The 22,266-nt window shown below is 41.3% G+C and overlaps 1 protein-coding gene across 10 annotated transcripts in view; it reads left to right on the top strand.

Moving 5' to 3' along the window:
• Positions 1-21,102, top strand: part of ZNF462 (zinc finger protein 462) — a 138,586-nt gene extending 117,484 nt beyond the window's left edge. For 8 of the 10 annotated variants that reach the window (XM_045042660.1, XM_045042664.1, XM_045042659.1 and 5 more), the window contains 3 exons: positions 12,463-12,595; positions 16,950-17,073; positions 18,238-21,102. In XM_045042660.1, the coding sequence (XP_044898595.1) occupies positions 12,463-12,595; positions 16,950-17,073; positions 18,238-18,445 (465 nt within the window). In that variant the 3' untranslated portion in view covers positions 18,446-21,102. Of the gene's footprint in view, positions 1-12,462; positions 12,596-16,949; positions 17,074-17,425; positions 17,572-18,237 lie in introns of all 10 variants that reach the window. The other 2 variants (XR_006588562.1, XR_006588561.1) reach the window with 2 other exon arrangements.
• Positions 21,103-22,266: the final 1,164 nt, after the last annotated feature.

Here is a 22,266-nt window from a genome sequence, read left to right on the forward strand (position 1 = left end):
CCATCAGGGAAATGGGCTGCTCTGGAAAAGAGGAGCCCAATTTAGAGCCTTTGGAACCACACAGACGTGAGTTTGAATCTCGTCTCCACTATTTACTGTACAACTGCAGCCAGTCACTTCGGTTCTGTGTCTCTTCTCCGATTTCCACATAGGAATCGTTTTCCCTTTCCCAGAAGTTGTGTAGGTTCAGTCCTGCTCTCCCCGCACTGGAGGGCCAGCGTGCTCCTCTCAGGAGCTGAGCTGTGGTACCCACCAGAGAGGCACTTCCATTCCCGAAGAACTAAAATGTATTTTAAACTCACTAATTATACCTTGCATCCTAGAAATGGTCTGTGATATTGTATTTTCACGATGCTTTTATAAAGCAGGATAGCAGTGCTGCTGAAACCGAAGTTTCGACTGGTAGGCAGTGACATACACTGGGTAAAAGTGGTCATTCATTGTGGTGACGTCAGCATTTATGGAAGGAGTATAAGAGTGTCGATGTACAGCGTACTGAAGGGGAGTTTGCTAGTAATTCAAATACAAAAGACAAGGACCATAAGGCAAGAACAAGAAATTCAAGAATTGGAAAGGAAGAAATGAAACCACTCCTGTTCACAGACAATGTGATCTTTGTACGTAGAAAATCCAAAGTAATCTATTTAAAAAGCTGCTAAGAATATTAACTTAGTTTAGCAGAGTTGTAGGATATAAGGTAAATATTTAAAAATCAATTCCACGTCTACATACTAGTAATGGAAATCTGAAAATGAAATTTTTAAAAGATCAATTTTGTTTACAATAACCTCAGAAAGGATATGTTTAAGAATAAATTCAACACAAGAACTATGAAAGCTGCACACTGAAAATTACAAAATTCTGTTGAGAGAAATAAAAGAAGTAAGTTAATGCAATATGTACCGTATTCCTGGATTAGAGGACTCTGTATCGGCAACTCTTCCCAAATCGATCTACTGATTCAATGTAATCTCTGTCAAAATCTCTTTTCTTTGATAGAAACTGACAAACTGATACTAAAATGTAAATGCAAAGGACCTAGAATAGCCTGAACAGTGCGGAAAAAGAACAAAACTGGAAGACTTCGCCCTTCCTGATTTCAAAACTTAACCTTAAAGCTACAATACTCAGGAGCATCAGTGATGCCAGAAGTCCAGAAATAAATCCTCATCTATGTGGTCAGTTGGTTTTTATCAAAGGTACCAAAGTAATAAGGAAAAGATGGTTCTTCAACAAACAGTGCTTGAATAGTTGGATTTCCACATACAAAACAATGATCGTTGACCCTTATGTCACTCCCAACATAAAAATTAAATCAAAATGGATCATAGGCTTCCATGTATGAACTGAAACTATAAAACTTCTGGGAGAAAAAAAGTAGAAAATCTCCCTTGGGTTAGGGGAAATTTTCTTAGATATTATACAAAAGCTATGGACATTAAAAGAAAAAAAAATCGGTGAATTAGACGTCATCAAACATAAATTTTTGCTCTTCAGAGACACTATTAAGAAAACAAAAAGGCAAGAAACAGATTGGAAGCAAATTGCAAAGTCACTTTCTGGCAAAGGATTTTAACCAAAATATACAAAGAACTTTTATAACTCAATGGTAAGAAGGTAATAATTCAATTAAGAATTAGAAAAAAATTTGAATAGACACTTAACCTGTGAGGATATACAAATGGCAAATGATCCCATGAAAAGACACTGAGTAAGATTCCTCATTAGGGAAATGCAGATGAGAACAACAGTAGGATACCACTACCTACCCACGAGAATGGCCAAAATTAAGACTGATAGTGCCAGGGACGCCTGGGTGGCTCAGTTGGTTAAGCATCCAGCTCTTGGTTTCCAGTCAGGTCATGATCTCAGGGTTTGTGAGATCGAGCCCCACATCAGGCTCTGTGCTGATAGCTCAGAGCCTGCTTGGGATTCTCTCCCTCTCTCTCTCTCTCTCTCTCTCTCTCTCTGCCCCCCCCAACTCTCGCTCTCTCTCTCTCTCAAAATAAACAGACTTAAAAAAAAAAAAAAAGACCGATAGTGCCAAAGTGTTGGCAAAGTCGTGGAGAAACCAGAAATCTCATATAGCACTGGTTGGAATGTAAAATGGCATATTCACTTTGGAGCACTTTGGCAATTTGTTTAAAAGTTAAACAGACACTGGGCGTCTGGGTGGCACAGTCGGTTGGGCATCCGACTTCAGCTCTGGTCAGGATCTCACAGCTTGTGAGTTCGAGCCCCGCAATGGGCTCTGTGCTGACAGCTCAGAGCCTAGAGCCTGCTTCGGATTCTGTGTCTCCTCTTTCTCTGCCCCTTCCCTGCCCATGCTCTGTCTCTCTCTCTCTCTCTCTCAAAAATAAACATTAAAAAATCATAAAAATAAAAAATATATTAAAAGTTTAACAGACAACTTAACCATCTGATCCAGCAAATCTACTTCCACATAAAGTGGATGGATAAACAAATGTGCCATATCCATACAACGGGATACTACTTGTCTATAAATAGAAATGAATCTACTGAGACACAGAACAACATGGATGAATCTCAACAACATCATGTTAAGTGGACAGGATCCAGACATGAAAGATCACATGTTATATGATTCCATTTATATGAAGTTTCTAGAAAAGGCAAACTATGGAGACAAAGCAGATCAGAGGTTGCTTGGGGCTGGAGGTTGGGAGATGGTTGCAGAAGTGATGAGGGAACTTCTCAGGGAGATAGAATTCTTAAGCCAGATTGTGGTGGGGGTTGCATAAACGCATGAATTTACTAAAACTCCCTAAACTATTTAAAACAGATGAGTTTTATGGTGAGTAAATTATGATCGTTGACACTTATGTCACTCCCAACACAAAAATTAAATCAAAATTCTTCCTACCTGAAAGATTTAAGTTTCCCAAGACCTGACACATATAATAGATCCTCAGTAAATGTTAATGTCCTACAGGCTTTTACATCTTTATAAACTTGATCCTGGGAACAGATAGATCTACAAGATGCTGGAGATCCAGATTATTATGCTAACCGCCAAAAATAAAGTTTGCAGTAGACTTTAGCAATTGGTTCTAAATTAAGGTTTACTTTTTTTTCCCCAGTAAGACTGTGTGTTGAGTGCATTGCTCATCATATTCTTCCACTGATAGCTTTAGGTGATTTTTGTGTGGTGGGGAGAATCTATGGAAGAAACTAAGAGACTGTAGGATGTATTTGCAGCCAAAGGACTTTGTTCATTAGGACTGGACGCCCAAACCTGGAGTTCGGAATTCTGCCTGCAAAAACCCATAGACCTCAAGGAGTGTCTCTAAAGTTGTCACACTGTATCTATCATTCATGGACTAGACAGAATACTGGTACAGCAGGAAGGATCCTTGAAGTCAAATAAACCATTCCATTTAAGAACCAGACTCCCAAGTGCACTGGCTGTACACTGCCATGTTTATCCTCAGAAGCCAAGGTGAAGTAGAAGACATATGACAGCACCCTCAATTTTCACGTGACACACAGCATCTTGCCTTTCTAGACCTTAATCTTTGCGCCTGTGAACAAAGACTCACTTGCAATCTCTTGGAATCTAAAGTAAACAGTCCAGGAGGCTATTTGAAATTCTGTTTTTTCATCCTTCAGCTCTATTTTTTCAATCTCAGTAGGTCTGTTCTGTGATTTCTATGATTTCAGTCCCTCCCTCCTTCAGTCCTTCCCTCCCTCCCCCTCTCTCTCACTCACACACACACACACACACACACACACACACACACAAAATGAAGTCCCGTATCAGTAGTGCCATTCATCAGTAATGCTGGTGAAAAATGAAGATGACATTTTTAAGAACCATGAAGTCATGAAAAAAAAAATACCTTGCTCTTCTCCCATTTAAAAAACATTTTTTAAAGAAAGTTTAAGTATATGCAGTACCTTGTTAGTGTTCTTTATGATTCTGAAGTCTCTTTGCTAGTTTAAGGAACATAAAAATATATTATCTCTAACTTGGTTAGCTCATAAAATTGTCATGTTCGCTATATTAAATTTAGAAGGATAGTCTATTCAGGCAATACACATTCACTAATTGAATTTACTCTGAAATGTTTTTAATTTTTTATACAAATGGAGCCTCAGGCGGCCGAACTCGAAGGAACTCGTATCTCTTCCTCTTACTTTTTGCCAGTCTAGGGGAAGCAGCAGAACATTAAGCTCAGGAGGAATCCCCAACATTTTAGTTTCGCCAATAAAATCGTTCAGCTTTCTGGACTAGTGAAATCCATAGTGGCAAAAAAGTCACATAGAGCATTTGTGTTCCGCAAAGGAAAGGAGAAGAAACAAAACCAAAGGAAAACCTTCCCAAATTATACAACACGCCTTTGGCCACACTTTTTTCTGGATTGTATTTAATTTCAAAACTTAGCGCCAGCAGCTTTGTCTTGATCGACTGAGGATTTGTGCAAGGCGAATGTTTCTCTAAAAGATCAGGTCATTTCAACTCTGCTTCGTCTTGCTTCTTGGTTTGTCAGCTACAGACCCTGCTTCTTTCAGGGACTTTGGAAGACTGAGAAATCAGAAGTAGATGAGCAAGAGGTGTGACCGGTTTTCAGAGGCATGTGCCTCGCAGAACCACACATGTTATTTTTCAAGTAGGCAGTTGAAGAGGTTCTCTGCCTGTAACTTTTGAAACTGTCCACTAAACTCTCCAGGGTTCATTGTTCCTGCTTCCGAGGCCGCATGAGACTGTTCCTTGGTTAAGGCACCTATTTCAATCTGCCTGAACTTACACTTAACTCTTAACAAGTCTTTGTCTTGCCATTGGATGCCACATTCTCGAAATGGAAACCGCATTACTTATTTGTCTTTTCTTCCCAAATCGAGTCATGGTTCCCTGCGTACAATAAAGTATCTGGTAGCTGTTTGCTAAATAAACCAATATATGAAATCGCTTTTCAAGTAGGAAATTTTAAGTATCCTGCTTGTTCATGTAAGCAAAATGTGGCAGCACTGACCGCATCTTTCCTCCCTAGATTTTAAGTTTAGTAGGTTGGCAACAGCTCATTTGGCCAGCAACAAAGTTCTTTGACTTTCTTAATGATGCTTCTTACTTGGCTTTTTCAGTACCTGTGACTGCAGTTGTCCTGAGATTTTCCAAATAACTTCGTTTTGTCTGGGCTTTTGCTGAGCTAGGTCTGGCAGAAGCATCTTTTCTGCTTCTGACTCAGTGATTACAAAAGAAAGTAGATATTCTCCTTGACCTCTGTGCTCCATACCCTCCTGGGTACTTTTCTGTCCTTTCTTCTTATTGTTCTTAGAAAGGTTTTTATTTTGAAAAAAATTCTCAAAAGACTCTACTCCTCTATCCCATCAAGTTTTGCAACATTATAAAGTCACAGTACCTTTTTCTGCCTTCCTCTTATGTTCAGTCGGTATCTGGGGCGGGGTGTGGGGGGGCTAATTTTGCATTTCTCTAGGTGATTTGCATTATAATGGGGAAAGCTGGAGCCATGGCATCTGAAGATATGAGTTCCAATCCTGGCTTTATCACTTAACTTGTTTAGTGTTGCTTTCCTCATCTACAAATATGGAAGGTAACACATCTCTCTCAGAGTGGTCATAAGGGTTTAAGGGATACATGTGAAAACACCTGGATTAATTTTTAGTATGTAATAGATATTTGTTAAGAATTGAACAAAAGCTTTTAGAAAATGTCTAGTCTTATTAGCCAGCAAATTTTTATCATTGGGTACAGTATTATGAGGTTCTTTATACTTTATGGTCTCCCATGGTTTTTATGTTACCAGTACATTCAAATAACATTTATTGTGTGTCAACTCGATGACCGACCTTAAACTCTGCGCTTATTTAAAGCTAAATAAGAAATGGTTGCTACCCTGGAAGAATTTATAAGCAAGGAGGTAACACAAGCTTAAGTAAAGAACCACAAGCCAGCATGATTTGTGCTTGATAAAGTTGTCTACAAAATAGGAGGGCAGCACGGAGCAAAGCAAATATGGTGTCACGGCTTCTCTTCCGTAGAACTTTAATATACTTAGCTGAATGTCCCTTCTAGAAGTTTTTACGGGAGCTCTGATCGAAATGCTCTGAATTCAAGATTTTTACCTGCACCTTTGACCATCTTCCTATAAGAAATCGCAGAGACAATGCTGTGCTGACCCTTTCTCCTACTGATTTCATTCTCGTTCTGACTTTCAAAGATAGGCAGAGATCGCTGGGTAGACCACCTGATATTATTATTATTTTTTAATGTTTATTTATTTATTTTTGAAAGAGAGAGCACAAGTGGAGGAGGAGCAGAGAGAGACACACAGAATGTGAAGTAGGCTCCAGGCTCCGAGCTGTCAGCACAGAGCCCAACATGGGGCTCGAACTCACGAACTGTGAGATCATGACCTGAGCCAAAGTCAGAGGCTTAATCGACTGAGCCACCCAGGCGCCCCTAGACCACCTGCTATTATAAGTCAGAGGTTGGCAAACTCTAGACCATAGATCAAATCTGGCCCACTGCCTGTGTTTATATGGCCCACCAGCTAAGAATGGTTCTGATATTTTTAAATGACTGAAAAAAATCAAGAGAGTAGTATTTCATGACACATGAAATTATATGAGTTTCAAATTCCAGTGCCTGTAAATACAGTTTCATTGGAACACAGCCATGCTCATCCATTTCTGTATTGTCTGTGGTTGCTTTCAAGCCCCAGCGGCAGTTGAGTAGTTGTGACAGAAACTACATGGTCCAGAAAGCTTGGAATACTTGCTTATCGGGCACTCTGCACAAAGTTTGCCCGCCATGCTGTAAGGCCTTTAAAATCTTTGCGGCTCTACGCATCCTTGGTATGGGACTGAGATGGGCATTTCTCGTGTAAGAGGCAGCTTTCCCGTGCTCTCTGGTGTCACTTCTTCTAGAGATAAAAATGTTCACTTTGGCCTTTCTTCGTAACATGAACATGCAGTGTTAGGTGACGTGAACATCCTGACAGCTTGTCCCTTTTGAAGGTACAAATGTTAAGTGAGAAGGAGGGGGAACTCTGGAAACATTAAGGGATTTTTTTCTTCATCGCGATCTCCCCCATTTAATGTCTGCGAAGTAATCTGAAGACAAGGGTGTCTGATTTCATTCTTTCGTTAACCAGCAAGTTTATATCAGTCTTGCCTGTAAGACTGGGTTTGTCACCATAGGACAGCATGAAAATGCATGTTCAACTTGTAATATTTGTAAATCATACAATACTTCTCCCCTTAGAATAAGCCTCGAATATGGAAATTGCTTCATACCTAGGGAAATTCATTCATTTTGCTGAATGGTTAAAAAAACAACAGACAGAAAGACAAACATAGTTGCAAAGCTTGAATACGAGGCGCGAGCACGGAAGGGCTTACAGCGTCAGCACACTCCAGTGTTAACGGGTAAAGGTTCTGCTGGTTGTTGGCGGTTCGTCTCACATTCTTAAGGGCTAGTGGCGTGCACAGGGGACTTTGGATTCATGGGCAATCGCAAATAACTTTCACGGATATAAGGATCTATAGATAGTTTTACAGTCTGAGGGATTATGTATTTGAACAAGCCCATCTTCAAACACATGTATGGTTTCTTTTACCTTCCAAAGGCTTCAAGGAACCAGGTTCTAAATCTCGAACTCTATCCCTTGGTCTTTCTCCCCCTCTTGTGGGCCTTTTGGGAGACAAGACAGTCAATTTCTTGGCACCTCCAGAGAAAGAAGTGAATTTCCCTCAGTATGTCCTCTGCATATGCGCAATCTCTAGGTCCGGAAAGTAACTTACTGGTATGATCGCTTCAGAAGCCGACCTAGAAATCTGTTGGAACTTCAGTAAAGTCCATGGCTTTTGAGTTGATTTCACATCTGGAAATTTACCCCATAAAGTGAAAGCTAAACATGAAAGAAAGATTTATATACAGTAAGATGGCTTGCTGCGTTTTTAATAGTGAAAAGCCAAGAGCCAAAGGCGAACTCATATGGGGGGAGTCAAGTAAGGTGTAGTACATTCAGTTGGTTATAGTGATTGAAAATGATTATTAATGGTATTTATACCATGCCAGGCATAAAAGAAAGCAGGATACACACTTGTAGGTTTTAACATGATTACAACAATTAAATAATCTATGCATAGAGAACAGAAATACAGAAATACAATAACTCATTAACAGTTATATGTATAGATAGTTGGACCTGAAGCTTTTTCTATTTTCCAGTTATTCTTCATGCGTTCTTTTAGGAAAGAAAGACATAGTAAATTAAAACAAAGAAGTACTGTAGGCAGGAGAGAGCAGCACCCCCTCTAACGCAGACACTGCACCAGCCGTGGAGATCCAGCTGTGAAAGAGATGCACAGAGTGTCTGTCTGTCTGTCCGCATGAGCTTACAGTTCAGTGGGGGAGGCTCAGGCCATAAATAGTTAACCACTGAGCGGGAGGAGTTATAAAAGGGGAGGGGGATTGCTGCGGAAGCATAGAGCCAGGACATTCAACCAAGGAGGAGTTTACGGAGGATGTAGTGACACGGAAGCAGGGCTAGAAGACGGAGGAGTCCCTGAGTAACAGAAGCAGGTAGAGAGAATTTCAGACAGAGAAAGTGGCCTGTGCAGGAAGAGGCAGAAAGTCCAGAGCATGGCATAGTCCGGGAACATCAGTAAGTTCAGGATGGTGGCGGTTCAGGTGGTCTGGAGAAGGTGGGCCCGGTGAGGAGATAGCTGGCCATTTCCAACTACAGTGAGAAGTTGAGATTTTGTCCTCCGGGCAAGCGGAAACTGACATGAGTAGACTTACATATTTATTTTCAATCTCTCAGACCACACGGGAAAATAGATGTAAGACTGGATGCTGGGAAAGCAGCGAGGAGGGAGGGAGGGGACTTGCAGTGTTCCAGGTGAGAGACGGTGGCTCAAAACTGCAGCAAGGATGACCTGGTGGGTATGATGCTAAGTGAAATAAGTCAGAGAAAGACAGGTACCAAATGTGGAATCTAGACAACGAACTAATAAACAAAGAAACAGACCCATAAATACAGAGAACAAACTGAGGGTTGCCAGAAGGAAGGGGGTGGTGGGAGGGGCAAAACGGGTGAAGGGGAATAGGAAATACAGGCCTCCAGTTATGAATGAGTCACGGGGATGAGAGGCGCAGCGTGGGGACTAGAGCCAGTGGTGTTGTAATGGCGACGTGGACTGATTGGACGTATCTACCATGGTGGTGACCGTAGCCTAATGTATAAACCAATCACCTCATTGTACACCCAAAACTACTGTAATATTGGGTGTTAGCTATACCTCCATTTTAAAAACCATGGTATTTTTAAAAAATGAATATGATAAAGCACTAACATCTTTGAGAAGTAATTAAAATTCCAAATAATAGTTAAAAGACATTTTTAATGCATCAAGGAGTCTTCTTGTTGTATTAGTATCGGATGGCTGATTTGGGAATTTAAAGTTTAGGGAGAACCCAACATCATAAAGGGTTTTTACTTTAAAATCTTCTGGTTAAATAGCAAAATTTTGAGTTTTCACTTTGAAATCTTTTAATTGCCTAACAAAGATTTTAGAAAGCTTCAGGACAAATAAATCCCGGGTTAGCCCCGGATGAACGTCATACCGTGAAAATGTCATGTACTCTTTTAAAATTGTGCAGACTCCAACATGTTAACAGTTTTCCGGTGGAGGGATGATGGTGACGGGAAAATGGGCAAATACAGTCCTCAGAAAAACCCAGAAGGAGGAAAAGAAAAACATAACATTTGGTTTTGTGACAGATCTCCTTCTGTCATGAGTTCCCTGAGAAGCAGGGGCTTCTCCATCTAGCATGGGGCCTGGCATACGTGGGGTCCTTGTTGAAGGAACGAACAAATGACTGAACGGATAAATGACCTGATTAAAGGAGGCATTTGAGGATTCTTTTTGACCTATCTTATCTTGGCTTCCTTATTTTCATTTCCTGGCAACGGCCGCCCTCATGCCCTTCACACACACCTGCAGTTGCCCCGGCTAGAGGTGCAAAGCAGAGGAAGGTGGTCAGAAAAGGCTACGCTTGGGGCACCTGGGTGGCTCAGTCGGTTGAGCATCCGACTTCAGCTCAGGTCATGATCTCATGGTTCATGAGTTCAAGCCCCGCGTCAGACCGCTGCTGTCAACCCGCATCAGATCCTCTGTCCCCCTCTCTCTCTGCCTCTGCCCTGCTCGCACTCTTCCTCCCTCTCTCTATCTCTCTCTCAAAAGTAAATAAACGTTTATGAAAACAAAAAAGAAAAGAAAATTTTGGTCACATAAGGATATGTTACTTTACACATATTTCAAAGTTAGGTAAATTGGAACCTTGCCTCCTTTTCCTGAAAAACTGGCAACCCAGAAAACTTTTATTCAAATATTTGTCATAAATGCTATTTGGTTAAAACGTAGACTTTGTGGCTAAACATAACTTCATAAATATTCATTTACGATGCTTGTTATAAGTGTTTCCAAAAGCCAAAATTGGAAAAGGCCACGTTCCCAGAAAGGAGAAGGAAACTACATTTTGGGGAACTATTATGTTTTAGGTACTGGGCTGACCCCCTTTGACAAACGAGGACACTGAGGATGTACCTTGAGTAACTTCCCCACAATCTCGTGGTTAATGGCAAACTGTGAACTCGAAGTCGGGTCTGTCAGACTTCAAACCTCATTCTCCTTCTGCTCTTCTTTTTTGGTTTTATGGCATACAGACAAAGAAATAAAAGTCCTTGTGGGTCTGTAGGAGTGAGGCGTGGTAGATACATCCCAGGTAGGAAGGTGCTGCAACAGAAGTCCCTTGAAGACAGTTACTGTGAACTGTTAGCAAGAAAGAGCACTAAAGAGTCTGAACGTGACTCTTCCTCCCTCTCACCTTAGTCCATTAACTTTTCATTTTAATTAATTCTGCAGATGAGCAAAGCAAGCTCTTGCCTTCCCTGAGCGTTTAGCAATGAGAGCAACAGAAACTTCTTTTCTCCCTCATGTTGGGCTGTTGGCAAAGTCCACTGTCAACCGATTTCGTGGATTGCATTATCAAAGTCGGATCAATTTATTATTCCTGTCACTTTAAAAGTGTGTTTATCCTGAGTTTTCTTCCTCCTTTTGCACGCTGCCTACCTTCTACAGGATGTTGTTGGGGCAATATTAAGTCTTTTCACAGGACTGTCTATTGGCCCTGCTACTCTGAGTCTTTTTCTCTCGCATTTGTCACAGTTGATGATGATGTTCCCATCTGCCAGGCATATGGAATTGGTGGTGCTCAGCAAATCTTTGTTCCAGTCTGGTCCCAGAGAGTATTTTGGGATTATCTTGTAAATTCTCCCTTTCCTCTCCTGTGCCCTCAATATGCTCTGTCTCTTCTGTAGCAGCTCTTGAAATCTACCTTGAAATCTAATGAATGATGTCTGCCTTCCCTCCCCAACTAAACTGTGAGCCTCTGGAGGACAGGACAGGGTCTCACTCATCTCTGTGGGTCCCTCCCCCGGCCCCCAACAGGGGGAGCACGGCACCTTCCACAGAGGAATAGCCCATCGCAGTTGAATGACTTGAGACATACTGTTGGCTTGAGTCCTGTGCTAACCTGTCATTCCTGATAATTCTATGCATACAAACTGGAGAAACTCTGAAAATAGATTAGTCAAGAAGGTAAATTTTGTGCTACTGTTGACGTAAGAACCCTAAACGTAACATCATTATAAAGTTTTTTTTAGTGTGGATTTTTATTTCCCTTGGGTGTTGTTTGGAAGAAAGTTTGGATTCCCACATTATTCTAACCATGTTTTACATAAACAAAAATCAGCCATAGTTAACACTTAAAGGGCTTTTAGGAGTTACTCATCTAGATTCTTCTCAGGTAGTCCCAGCTTCAATCTACAGGTTATGGTCAGCTTTGAAAACAGTAACACTAACAGTGACAGTATTGTTTTCCATTTACTGGAGTCAGGAGTTGGATAGTTGTTATCTGGCCTAAGCTGGGGTAGCCCCCAGACCTCCAGGTTTATAAGACTGTGGGGAAGAAGGTTGTGATTCTCATGCTAAGTTTTCAGGAACCTTCCAGAGCCTCTTCACCTCCAGAGGTGTTTGAAACTTAGGTAGTTTAAAAAAGTTACACCTTTGAAATCAACTCAAAAGGTATCATTGGACACCTACTCTGTACCCCAGGCTTTGTGATACTTTGATTTCCTGTTGACTGTAGCTCACATTTTATACTAAATCTAGTAAGGAAGGTCCAGTGTTCCTTTAAAAATGTTGGAATGTGGACATTCCAGCCCGAATGAGGACAGACCTGCCTCTGGAATAGTCAAAGTGAAGAAAAGGGTCTCCTAGGCACTGGTGTTGTACTGTCCTGATTCCAAAAACACGGTCATTGGAAGATGACGTTGGAAAGATCTCTCCCCCAGGGAGAACCCTGTTCAGTCTGCGGTTCATTATTCTATCATTTGTTTGGGCCTTTTTCAGGTGAGCCGTAACTTTGAGCTGGTTGGACGGGTTAACTTGGATCAGCTGGAACAGATGAAGGAAAAGATGGAGAGCTCCAGCAGTGATGACGAGGACAAGGAAGAAGAAATGAACAGCAAGGCTGATGACAGAGGTTAGTCTCAGCCCTGCCCTCGGAGGCCCAGATGGCATCTAGCACGTCCATGGTGAGACAGAAGGGAGGCAGAAGGTTGTTGTAGGAGGAACAGAAGGAATGATCCTTCTTAGTTAAGTAGCAGAACAGACTGACTTAAGAAACGTGTCAGGGGCCATGTCTTTGTAAACTATTACCAGCCATAGAAACTTCAAGGAACACAGACATTTTCTAACTATAGCTATATGTTTGTTAAAAAATATATGGTGGTGATTTGTTTTTAATAAGGACCACTGGTGTCTGGGGAAGCTTCACAATAAGGATGGGCAGACAGTAACACAGAGGACACCGTAAATGTAAATGAGCTTAACGTTTCATTACGAGGAATGTAAGTGAACTTCCCATTGAGCACTTACGTAAAATTCCTGCTGCTAGGGCAGCCACTGCTGTGTGGTGGGGGAGGCTGCAAAGAACTCGAACCCTGAGCCCTCTCCGGAAGTCCCTCTGCCTGGCCCTTAACACCTTGTAAAGAGAGAGAAAGGGAGCGACAGTTTTCATTCAGCCGTGTGTTCACAAAGCAAGCTTTCATGGGATTTGTGTACTCTTTTTCCAATTTCCTCTGAGTCCAGGATTATTCTCAAGATAAAGCTTTTCAAAAGTATATCTATATAACCATTCAAAAAAAAAATGTAGGCCTACATTTATATGATCTAGAGTTGGTTTTCTGTATTGTTCAACATAGAATATTGTGGAAATCCCCAGAGGGTGCATATAAGACTGTGGGTTTCAGATGTGTTAGTGTAGTTATTAGGGATTCATCAAAAGCACCTGGATAACAAACATGAGAAATACACAGGATAGATACCATCCCAGTGACGATAAGAATGGGATGAGGTTATCAGCATGAAGCATCCTTATGTGCCACGTCCAGTATTTTCTTTAATCTGATATCATGTAGAGGGTTCTGCAGTTGGCCTGCCTGAATTTGGCTCCCAGTTGTGCTATTAACTAGCTCTATGGCTTTGGGTAAATCGTTTTATCCCATCTGCGTTCATTACTGACAATAATAATATCACCTACCTCCTAGAGATGTGGAGAGCTTAAATGAGATGATGTACAAGACACCAGCGCAGTTCCTGAAGCATAGTAACCACCTCATCGATGATAGCCCTGCCATGTCATGTATTATCATTTTGCAAAGGGGGACATACAGTCCCAGAAAATTTAAGAGTTTGTTCAAGGGAAAAACATATATATATTGGAAGCCGAATTTAGGTCTTCTGGCTCCAAAGCCAAGATCTCTTTACATTACATCTCATTTCTCGAACACTTTGAGCAGTGGGATGTTCTTCACTGAAGGGAACCTAGACCTGAATCCCCTTAGGGCCTCCCTCCGAGGTGCATGTCTGCAGAATGTCACTGTCTCCCCTCCTTACCCGGTGGGTCTGCAGGCCTCCAAATGCCTCTTTGGTGGCCATTTCGCTTGGAGGTTCTCCTCCCTGTTCTCTTTCCTGCCCAGCTCCTCTTCCACTCCATCCCCACCATGACAGCCGTAGCAGGGGACCACAGGTTTGCAGTGTGGGGGTCCATTCGGGCCCCTGAAGTCCCAGTGAAGACAACAACAGGGACTGCCTGCTCTTCAAAGCCCCCATACCCATGGTCAACCTGAAAAATGAGTGGACAAATAAAACACCCTACTACGTAGGTTGATTGCCCTTGTAAAGTTACAACTTTTATTAGTAGATGCCTTAGTGATCCATTTCTTGCAAGGGAAATGGCTGTGATCTGAGGAAGCATGGTTTCTAATTTTCTTTTCCTTTTTTTTTTTTTTAACATTTCACAAATATGTTCTTAGTGATGAATTCTTTAACGTCTGTGCACTGTTAGCAGAGTTCTCCAGAAGAGGATGCTTTTGACAGGGGGGACAGAGGCTCCTTTTGCTTCATGGTGCTCTGTGCCCTGCTGTTGTTTAGGAAATAAGTTATTCCTTGTTGGTTACTATGACTTGTTTTCATCTCTAAGGCTGAGCACATACGATTTTAGAGGTTACAAGTGTTGCAGAGGCAAGAAGCCCTTTTAGTCTTCCCCTCCCTGTGACTCCTCCAGAATGAAAGCATAGCAAATTAGAAAAATAGATGGCAGTTAGGTGCGTGGGGCACCAGGCAAATTTCCTTCCTTGCCTGGCTTGGCCGCCCCCTTTGCGTGGGCACTGGGGCGACAGACCAGTTCGGTTTGACTGTAAAGAATTTCATGGTGTCTGATCACTTCTCACTGGAAAGTGTAGTATCCACATTCATGAGCCGTAACCACATGGTGGGGGGGAACGTCTTTGGGTAGAGGGGCATGTATTCCTCTCTCTGAGGGTAGGAGATTTACATGAGTAACTTCTAGTAATGTTAATGAGAATTACAAGCCTAACCCTCCCCATCCCCCTCTCCGATCCTTGAAAGAACAGCCTCCTTTGTCTCATCTCCTTTGAATCAATCCATTCTCCACCATCTAGGTATATTCTTGCCAATGAGAAGAAATGGCACACAATAGCCTCGGGGAGTTTTTGCCAGACGGTCTGTCTTCTAGGAGTAGAGCGGGAGGTGGCTTTAGTGCAGCTCTCAGGGCTGATGGAGAGCTATTTGATGTGTGACAGGTAATGACTGGCCTCCTCCTTTGAGGATGAAACAGCATGAGCCATTGGAAAGAATAGATGACTGGTTTCATGTTTCCTAAGGGTAAAGGAGCAAATGTGCCAGGAGCATGCCCCTCGTTGGCAAGTGTAGACTTTCATCAGGCATGCTCAGTGCAGGGGGCTCATGTCCTTGTAGCCACCCCATTCCCAGCGCCCTTTCCAACACGGGAACTAGAGAGAAGACTGACCGTGGCCATATCGCAGTTCCTGCCTAGGAAGCTCGGAGGGAATTTGAAAGAGAAGAAACCAGGCATGAAGAAATCAAAATTAACCCAAGCAGAATCCTCCCCAACCCCCCTCTCATTATGCAGTTGGGAGGAGTCAGGAAGGCATTCTGTTGATTTCTTGCCCAAGATAATCCCTGCTAAGGAATTAATGCGCAGAGCAGATGGTGCTGTCTCATTTCCAATGAAAAGAATCAAGGAAGATAGTCTGTGCAATTATTTTTAATGGCTTGTGTGGTGATCTTCTTAATTTGTGAGAAAATGTTTCATCTTTTGTTAAAACTGGCCCATTCACATAGCGTTTTGTGCTAAAGATTAAGGCAGCACAGAGACACCTATCCTGTTAACATCATCCTGAGGATTTTATTAGATGAAGTGTTTCAACCAGAGGACATCTTCCTGTAGCATCTTGTATGTACAAGCATAGGGTGATCAGATATGTAGAGATGATGGACATTTCCCCGTATGCTGCCCTCACTCTGCTGCGTGGCTGCAGGACCGTCTCGGCCCTGCTGTTTATTATCCACAAGGAGATTGGCTCTCTGTGGTGTAATGAAAGACATATGGGCTTAGGACTCGGGAGAACACAAAGGCCACGTGAGCTCTCATCTTTGAGTTTGCCAGGAGGAGTGGTCTGTAAACAATTAGCCAGCCAATCCACATTGATCAGACCCCTAACATGTGCCCAGCGCCATGGAGAAAACAAAACGACCGTCAGTATTTGATGTTTGCAACAGACCTTCCAGAAATGTCTATACCCCCACATTCATGAGTACCACCAATTGAGGAGTAGATGTCAGGCAGCCAGCCAGGGGCCCTCACTAGCTCAGGACATACTTTTACAAACTGGCCTCCCCGCTTCCCAGGATTCTCGTTCACGCTAGCTTCTTTGCTCGCAGATCTCATTCAGTGCTCGTTGCCACCCTGTGAGGTGTTGATTATGACATCCGTGACAGATGAGCACAAGTCGTGAGCCCTCAGCTCTACTTGGAACGCATCGAAACCCTGAGGTCTGCTACGCGTAACCTGGTCCAGTGCCTCTATATTCTTTTTAGTGAGCAAAGATAAACCTGTGTCAAATAGAAAATGAATAGGTGCTAAATAGCGAGGCACTGGTAGAGCATCCTAGAAGGAAGAGATTCGATAGAAAAAACTGCCGAGACGCTGTTGGAATGGACAGAAGGGGTTCTTCGGGCCAGAAAGACCCAGACTATTTGTGATGAGGCAGTGAGGAGGAACAGGGCCGCTGGGGGCCTGGGACCCAGGAGCTGCTCTTGACGGCTATCCAAGAAATGCCCTGACGTGAGAAGCCAGTAGGAGAACTAAGAGTAAGGAATCTGGAAATTGCCTTCATGGAGGGTTTTACGGGTGAAAGTAGGAAAGAAAGGAGGTTTCCTAATGAATGTTGACTTCCCTCTTCTGCTTCCTCCCACAGCACACAGGTAACACTTCTGCTTTCTCCTCACAGATCTGATGAGATTTGCTGACCATGGGGCTGCTATTAACACTGAGAAGCGTTTTCCATGTGAATTTTGCGGACGGGCGTTCTCACAGGGCTCTGAGTGGGAAAGGCACGTGCTCAGACACGGCATGTAAGTTGAGCCGTCCCAAGATGCCTTTGCCCAAAGTGAGAGGTGGCAGGGAGAGCAGGTTCTGTTTTTTTGTTTTTTGTTTGTTTTGTTTTGTTTTGTTTTTGGTCCCCCTGACAATCCGTAGGCCCTTCCCTCTGTGTCACACTTTATTTCTGGGCTTGGGAGGAGAGGCAGCCATCAGGAACTAGGTTTCTTCTTTTCTGTTGGTTTTTTCAATGGTCACCCAGACACAACTCAAATGAGGAAAAATCATCTTTACGAAAGACAAATCCCACTCAAGCCCTCGCGTGGAAGTTTAGCGTTCTCCAGCCAGTGTCCCTTCAGCTTTCATTAGCCTGACATTCTCTGATAGAGCGTGGACCGGGGTCAAAAGATCTGGCTTCTGTTCCTGCCTCTGTGATGACTCATTCCCTGAGTGGCCTTGAACATTCCCTCGCACCTCTTGGTGCCTTCAATGCTCTGCCTCGGGGACAGAGCCAGCTTCTGCCTGCCTCCCAGGTAGGTGGGAGCATATCCGTAAAACACTTGTAAGATCTTTGAACATAAAACCGTCCCCTAGACGAGGCACTCTTAGTCTGCCAGACAGAGAGAACCCAGGAGTCAGTTCCTGAGTAGAAAATGCCCCTGAAACCCCAAGCATCTAAACTTCAGAGAACCTAACTAAGTTTCCCTAGACATGGGTTCCATCTTTGGGTTTTTACTTTTTGTTTGTTTTTTATGATTTGTTTCTGGATCCGTCCATTAAATCTTTACCTGAGTTGCTCTTTTAGTCTTCATAAATATAGCCAATCTCCAAGCTTATGGGTTACACAGAGGAGTTTGAGCATAAGACAGTTCTTGCTACTACTACCAGTTATGACCTATCACCCAGTAGAAGAGGGAACATAAAATAATTATGTTAATGTGGACACAAGGCATGGTATAATCAAAACAGAGTATAATAATGGCTATTTTTGTAGGTTCACATCTTTAATAAGATGCTGAAATACATGACCTAAGCATAACATGTAGCAAAGGATAAATCACTCAGAATTTACTCATATGTTCATGGCATTTATGCAAAGGAAACCCCAAGGTCTTTTTAGGATCAGGGAAATAAGGACTTTTTTGTTTAATTAGAAAAAAAGGCATACTCATCCATCTCTACCATCACTGTTTCTCCAGGGCGTTGAATGACACCAAGCAGGTGAGCAGAGAAGAAATCCACCTGAAGGAGAGTGTGGAGGACAGTATTAAGATGCCCTCTATAGAGGAAAAGGAAGATGATGAGGCAATCGGGATAGACTTTTCCCTAAAGAGTGAAACAGTAGCCATCTGTGTAGTAGCTGCTGACAAATCTCTCCTGGAGAATGCAGAGGCCAAAAAAGAATAAGTGTTTGGTGAACTTCTTAATCAAACCGTACTTGAACCGTGATGAGAAAGTGGGGAGGGCCAGCTTGGGCTGAGAAGGGCGGGGACAGAAAAGAAGACAGAACAAAGCTGCTTTTTAGGACTGAACAATCTATTTTCAAAGCACTGGTACCTGTGTGAGTGAGTATGTAAATTAAAGTTATTTAAATGGTTGGAATATGTGGCTCCTTTTCCATCACTACACCTTTTCTTCCGGATCTTCATCATGGAAGTGTCATTTGTTGCGGAATATGGAAGCACCTCCCATGCACACGGTGTGCTCTGTGGTGGTCTTGGACAGGATGTGGAAACAGAAGCTCCGTGACAGTACAAGACTTCTCTTAGGGGAACAACTTTTTGACGCACATCTTTCGGTGCGTTTTTCTAGTTTTAATACCTTAAGCTTTTTCAAGACCTAACTGCAGCCGCTTTGGGAAAAAACAAACAAAAAAAAACACAAAAAAACAAAAACAGAAAACAAAAAAACTGCTTTGCATAAAACAGTCACCTGTTTCCTAGTACCTCAAACTTAACCAAGGGAATTCTCTGCATTTGTCAGTACTACCTGTCGTCGTTGTGGTTAAATGTAGAGAGAACTGCTGGGCAAGACGGTGAATGGAGAAAAAAAAAAGAGAGTTTTAAAGAAAGGAACACAAATTGTGCTTAAAATCCCCACGTGGGTTTTATTTCTTAAAATACTGTGATTTTTTTAATTATTTTAGTAAAAAACAAAACAAAAAAAAGAAACAGACTTTAATTATTAGATAACTGTTTGTGAATTGTCATCCTTTATTCCAGGTAAGCTGTTTATTAGTGTTCAACTATAATTTAGAATTTGGTAGATTCATGTGAGCTAATTTTACGGTGACTGTGGAGTTTCGTTTGCCACATGTTTATTTTCTATCAATTTGAGTGTTACAAACACAGCACAATTCAGTTTTCACATTAATTGTTTTTTATGTGCGTGTTATTGTTGTTTTAATTTGGGGGTAAGGGAGATTTAGTTTTTTGTGAATAGGAATGTCTTTATTTTAAACATGGAAATAACAAAGAAGTTAACTTTTTTTTCCCCTTAATTTAACTAAAGAACCAAACTTTTCGGCACAGCTATGCAGCTTGTGGGCCAGACGAGGAAGTCCTCTTCACCCTTTTGTTGCTTGTCAATTAACACATTATCCGTCTCACACAAATAATTTCTGTTAGGATGGGCTGGCTTTTGTGTGTGATTTAAAAATCTGTATTCTGTTTTTGTTTGCATTGTGTTTTGGGGGAGGGTTTTTTTTTCATTTATTTTGTGGAACAAGGGGATATGCTAGAATCCCATCCCTTTGGTGAGTGGACAAGAAATACTTATATCCTATAAGGAGCCTGGAGAACTACTTTTTTTTTTTTTTTTTTTTTAATGTAGCTGCCAGCTGCTCTGTTTCCCAATATTAGCTTTTTCAGGAGGGAGCAGCTTAGACTAAATCTAAGTCTACATTTATAATATGTTCTGATTGTGAACAAAGGGTTTCATTCCAAAAAGTAGAAAAGAACTTTCCTTGAAGCCTAGGTTATAGAAGCCTGTGTGCGTGTGTGCTTGGATGTGTGTGTGCTCGTGTGTATGCGTGTGTGTGAGTCCTTCGGTTTTCATGTTTTGTTTTTTTGTTTTTTGTTTTTTGTTTTTTTTTTTTTACTTGGAAGGGTTGTGGGAGGGGGAGGGAAGAAAGGGGCAGGGAATCCTGAGATGACAGTGTCCCACACAGCTTCAAATAAAATCCATGGAAAGATATTGCATTTGTGGAATAGGTGCTTACTTGAAAAGCATGTTCTTCTTTTATTTTCTTGCTGTTAAAAAGTTTTATTTGTAGGGAGTTTCTTTTAATTTAATTTTTTTTTTTTTAGGGATGGGGGCCATCATGTGGAAACCAGACAATGGGGAAAGTGTGATCTAGACAAAGATAACATTTTGTGTCCATATTTGTTTTTAATTGGCCTCATTTCAAATGTATTAAACAGTTCCATACCTGGATTGGGTGTTTGTATGGTTACCAAAAAAAAAAACAAAAAAAAACAAAAAAAACAAACAAAAAAAAACAAAAAAACAAAAAAAAAAAAAAAACAAAAAAAATCAAGCAAAAAAAAAGGAAAGAAAGAAAAAGGAAAAAAAACAGAAAATAATTGTGACATGCTTTTATCACTACTTTATTTTTCAAATAACATGTAAATATTGTAATCCATTGGATTTTGTTTTGCTAACCTGTTAATAAAAATATGGGACCATTATCCTTTTAACAAGGCTAGAATGTCATTTTTTTCTTTTTTCAAACATATACCTGATATTTTGTGGCCGCACATTTTGGATGCATTATTATAATTCTGTTGACTGTAATGACATAGAATTTACAACATTTTTTTGTTTAATTTATACAGAGGACATTTTTTTTTCAGAGCTTGAGAGAAGATAAATAGCAAAATGAGAACCTGTTGACTCCAATAATCAGTGTTTCCCAATACTTGATAGGAGAGAGGGAGATTCTGAGTTCTTGAAGCCAAGGGTTTAAAAAACAACAAAACACACCAGTAGGTTATTCAAGTTGTTTGCAACATACATTTTGTAATGAAATGTGAGAAATTAATAAAGAATTTTTTTCACATGTGTTTATGTGCATCTGTTGTAGATCATTTACAGATAAGAAATGTGGGAATAATAACAGTGTTGTCTTTCAGTGCATGTACGGGAGAGCTAATTTAAGCCACTGAGTCTACACAGGTATGGAAAGCAAAGGTAATAGTAAGGTGAGGTATGAGCTGGGAGTTTTAAAGTTAATATTTCTACATCAGATATTTATCACCAATTGGGGGAATTTTATGGAGGGAAGGTTTTCCACCAAAAATGTGAATCAAAGTGCTATATGAAGCTCGAGAAGGAGGAAGTACTAATGAATAAATGTCATCTGGGGACCCTGAATCTATGAGCATAGTTATTTTAAACTACTGCCACCAACTATCTTACACCAGTAATTATTATTATCATTAACATATTCTTTGAGCTACACTGTTATAAATCAAAGGAAAAATTAATAGTCATGAAAACTAGAAGAGTAAATTAAAACCAACATCACTGATGGTTAAACTCAGCTGATTTATACGATCTGCCTTCACCAGGGTTAGGAGAAGAAAGGCTCACAGATCATTTGTCCAGAACTCGTTCTAAAAATTTGGTTCTCAACTTTCTTTGTCCTCCTTATCCCTTCCACAGAGGAGAGTTTTTAAGACACTTAAAAGAGCATAAAACACAGAAAACAGAAATTTGGATAAATCAGAACCCAAAGGGAAAATGAGGACTGAGTAGCAAAGTAATTATGGTGGAGAACTGACAAAAATGCATTCTGAGAGGCCATACATAAACGATGTATTTGGCTCAGAGCTTCCTGGTAGGCAAGGAAATGAAAGATCAATCAAGAATCACATTCACATTCACATTTACTTTCAAATGCTCAAGAGATATTCAACCTTTTCCAAAACTGCAAGCTGAGAAGTTTCTTTGTGTTTTTCTAAAGGAGAGAAAGTGGCGTAGAACTTGTCCATTGACAGCTGTTCTCTTGTGGCCTGCATCAAATAACAGTGTCTGTATTGAGTTGATGTCTAATCCATAGTCCCACTTTGTTTTATGGAAAGTAAGTGGAATATACTGATACATTAATCATGGTAGGGACTGCAACAGGGCAACTCCTTGGAACCATAGAGATTTAATTCTTCCACATGTTCTCATGAGGGTCAGTGTGAGGTATGCTTCCTTCTGGTGACTCAGGAATCCACACT

This window comes from Felis catus, chromosome D4 (genome assembly GCF_018350175.1).
Source record: "Felis catus isolate Fca126 chromosome D4, F.catus_Fca126_mat1.0, whole genome shotgun sequence".
NCBI classification, from domain to species: domain Eukaryota; kingdom Metazoa; phylum Chordata; class Mammalia; order Carnivora; family Felidae; genus Felis; species Felis catus.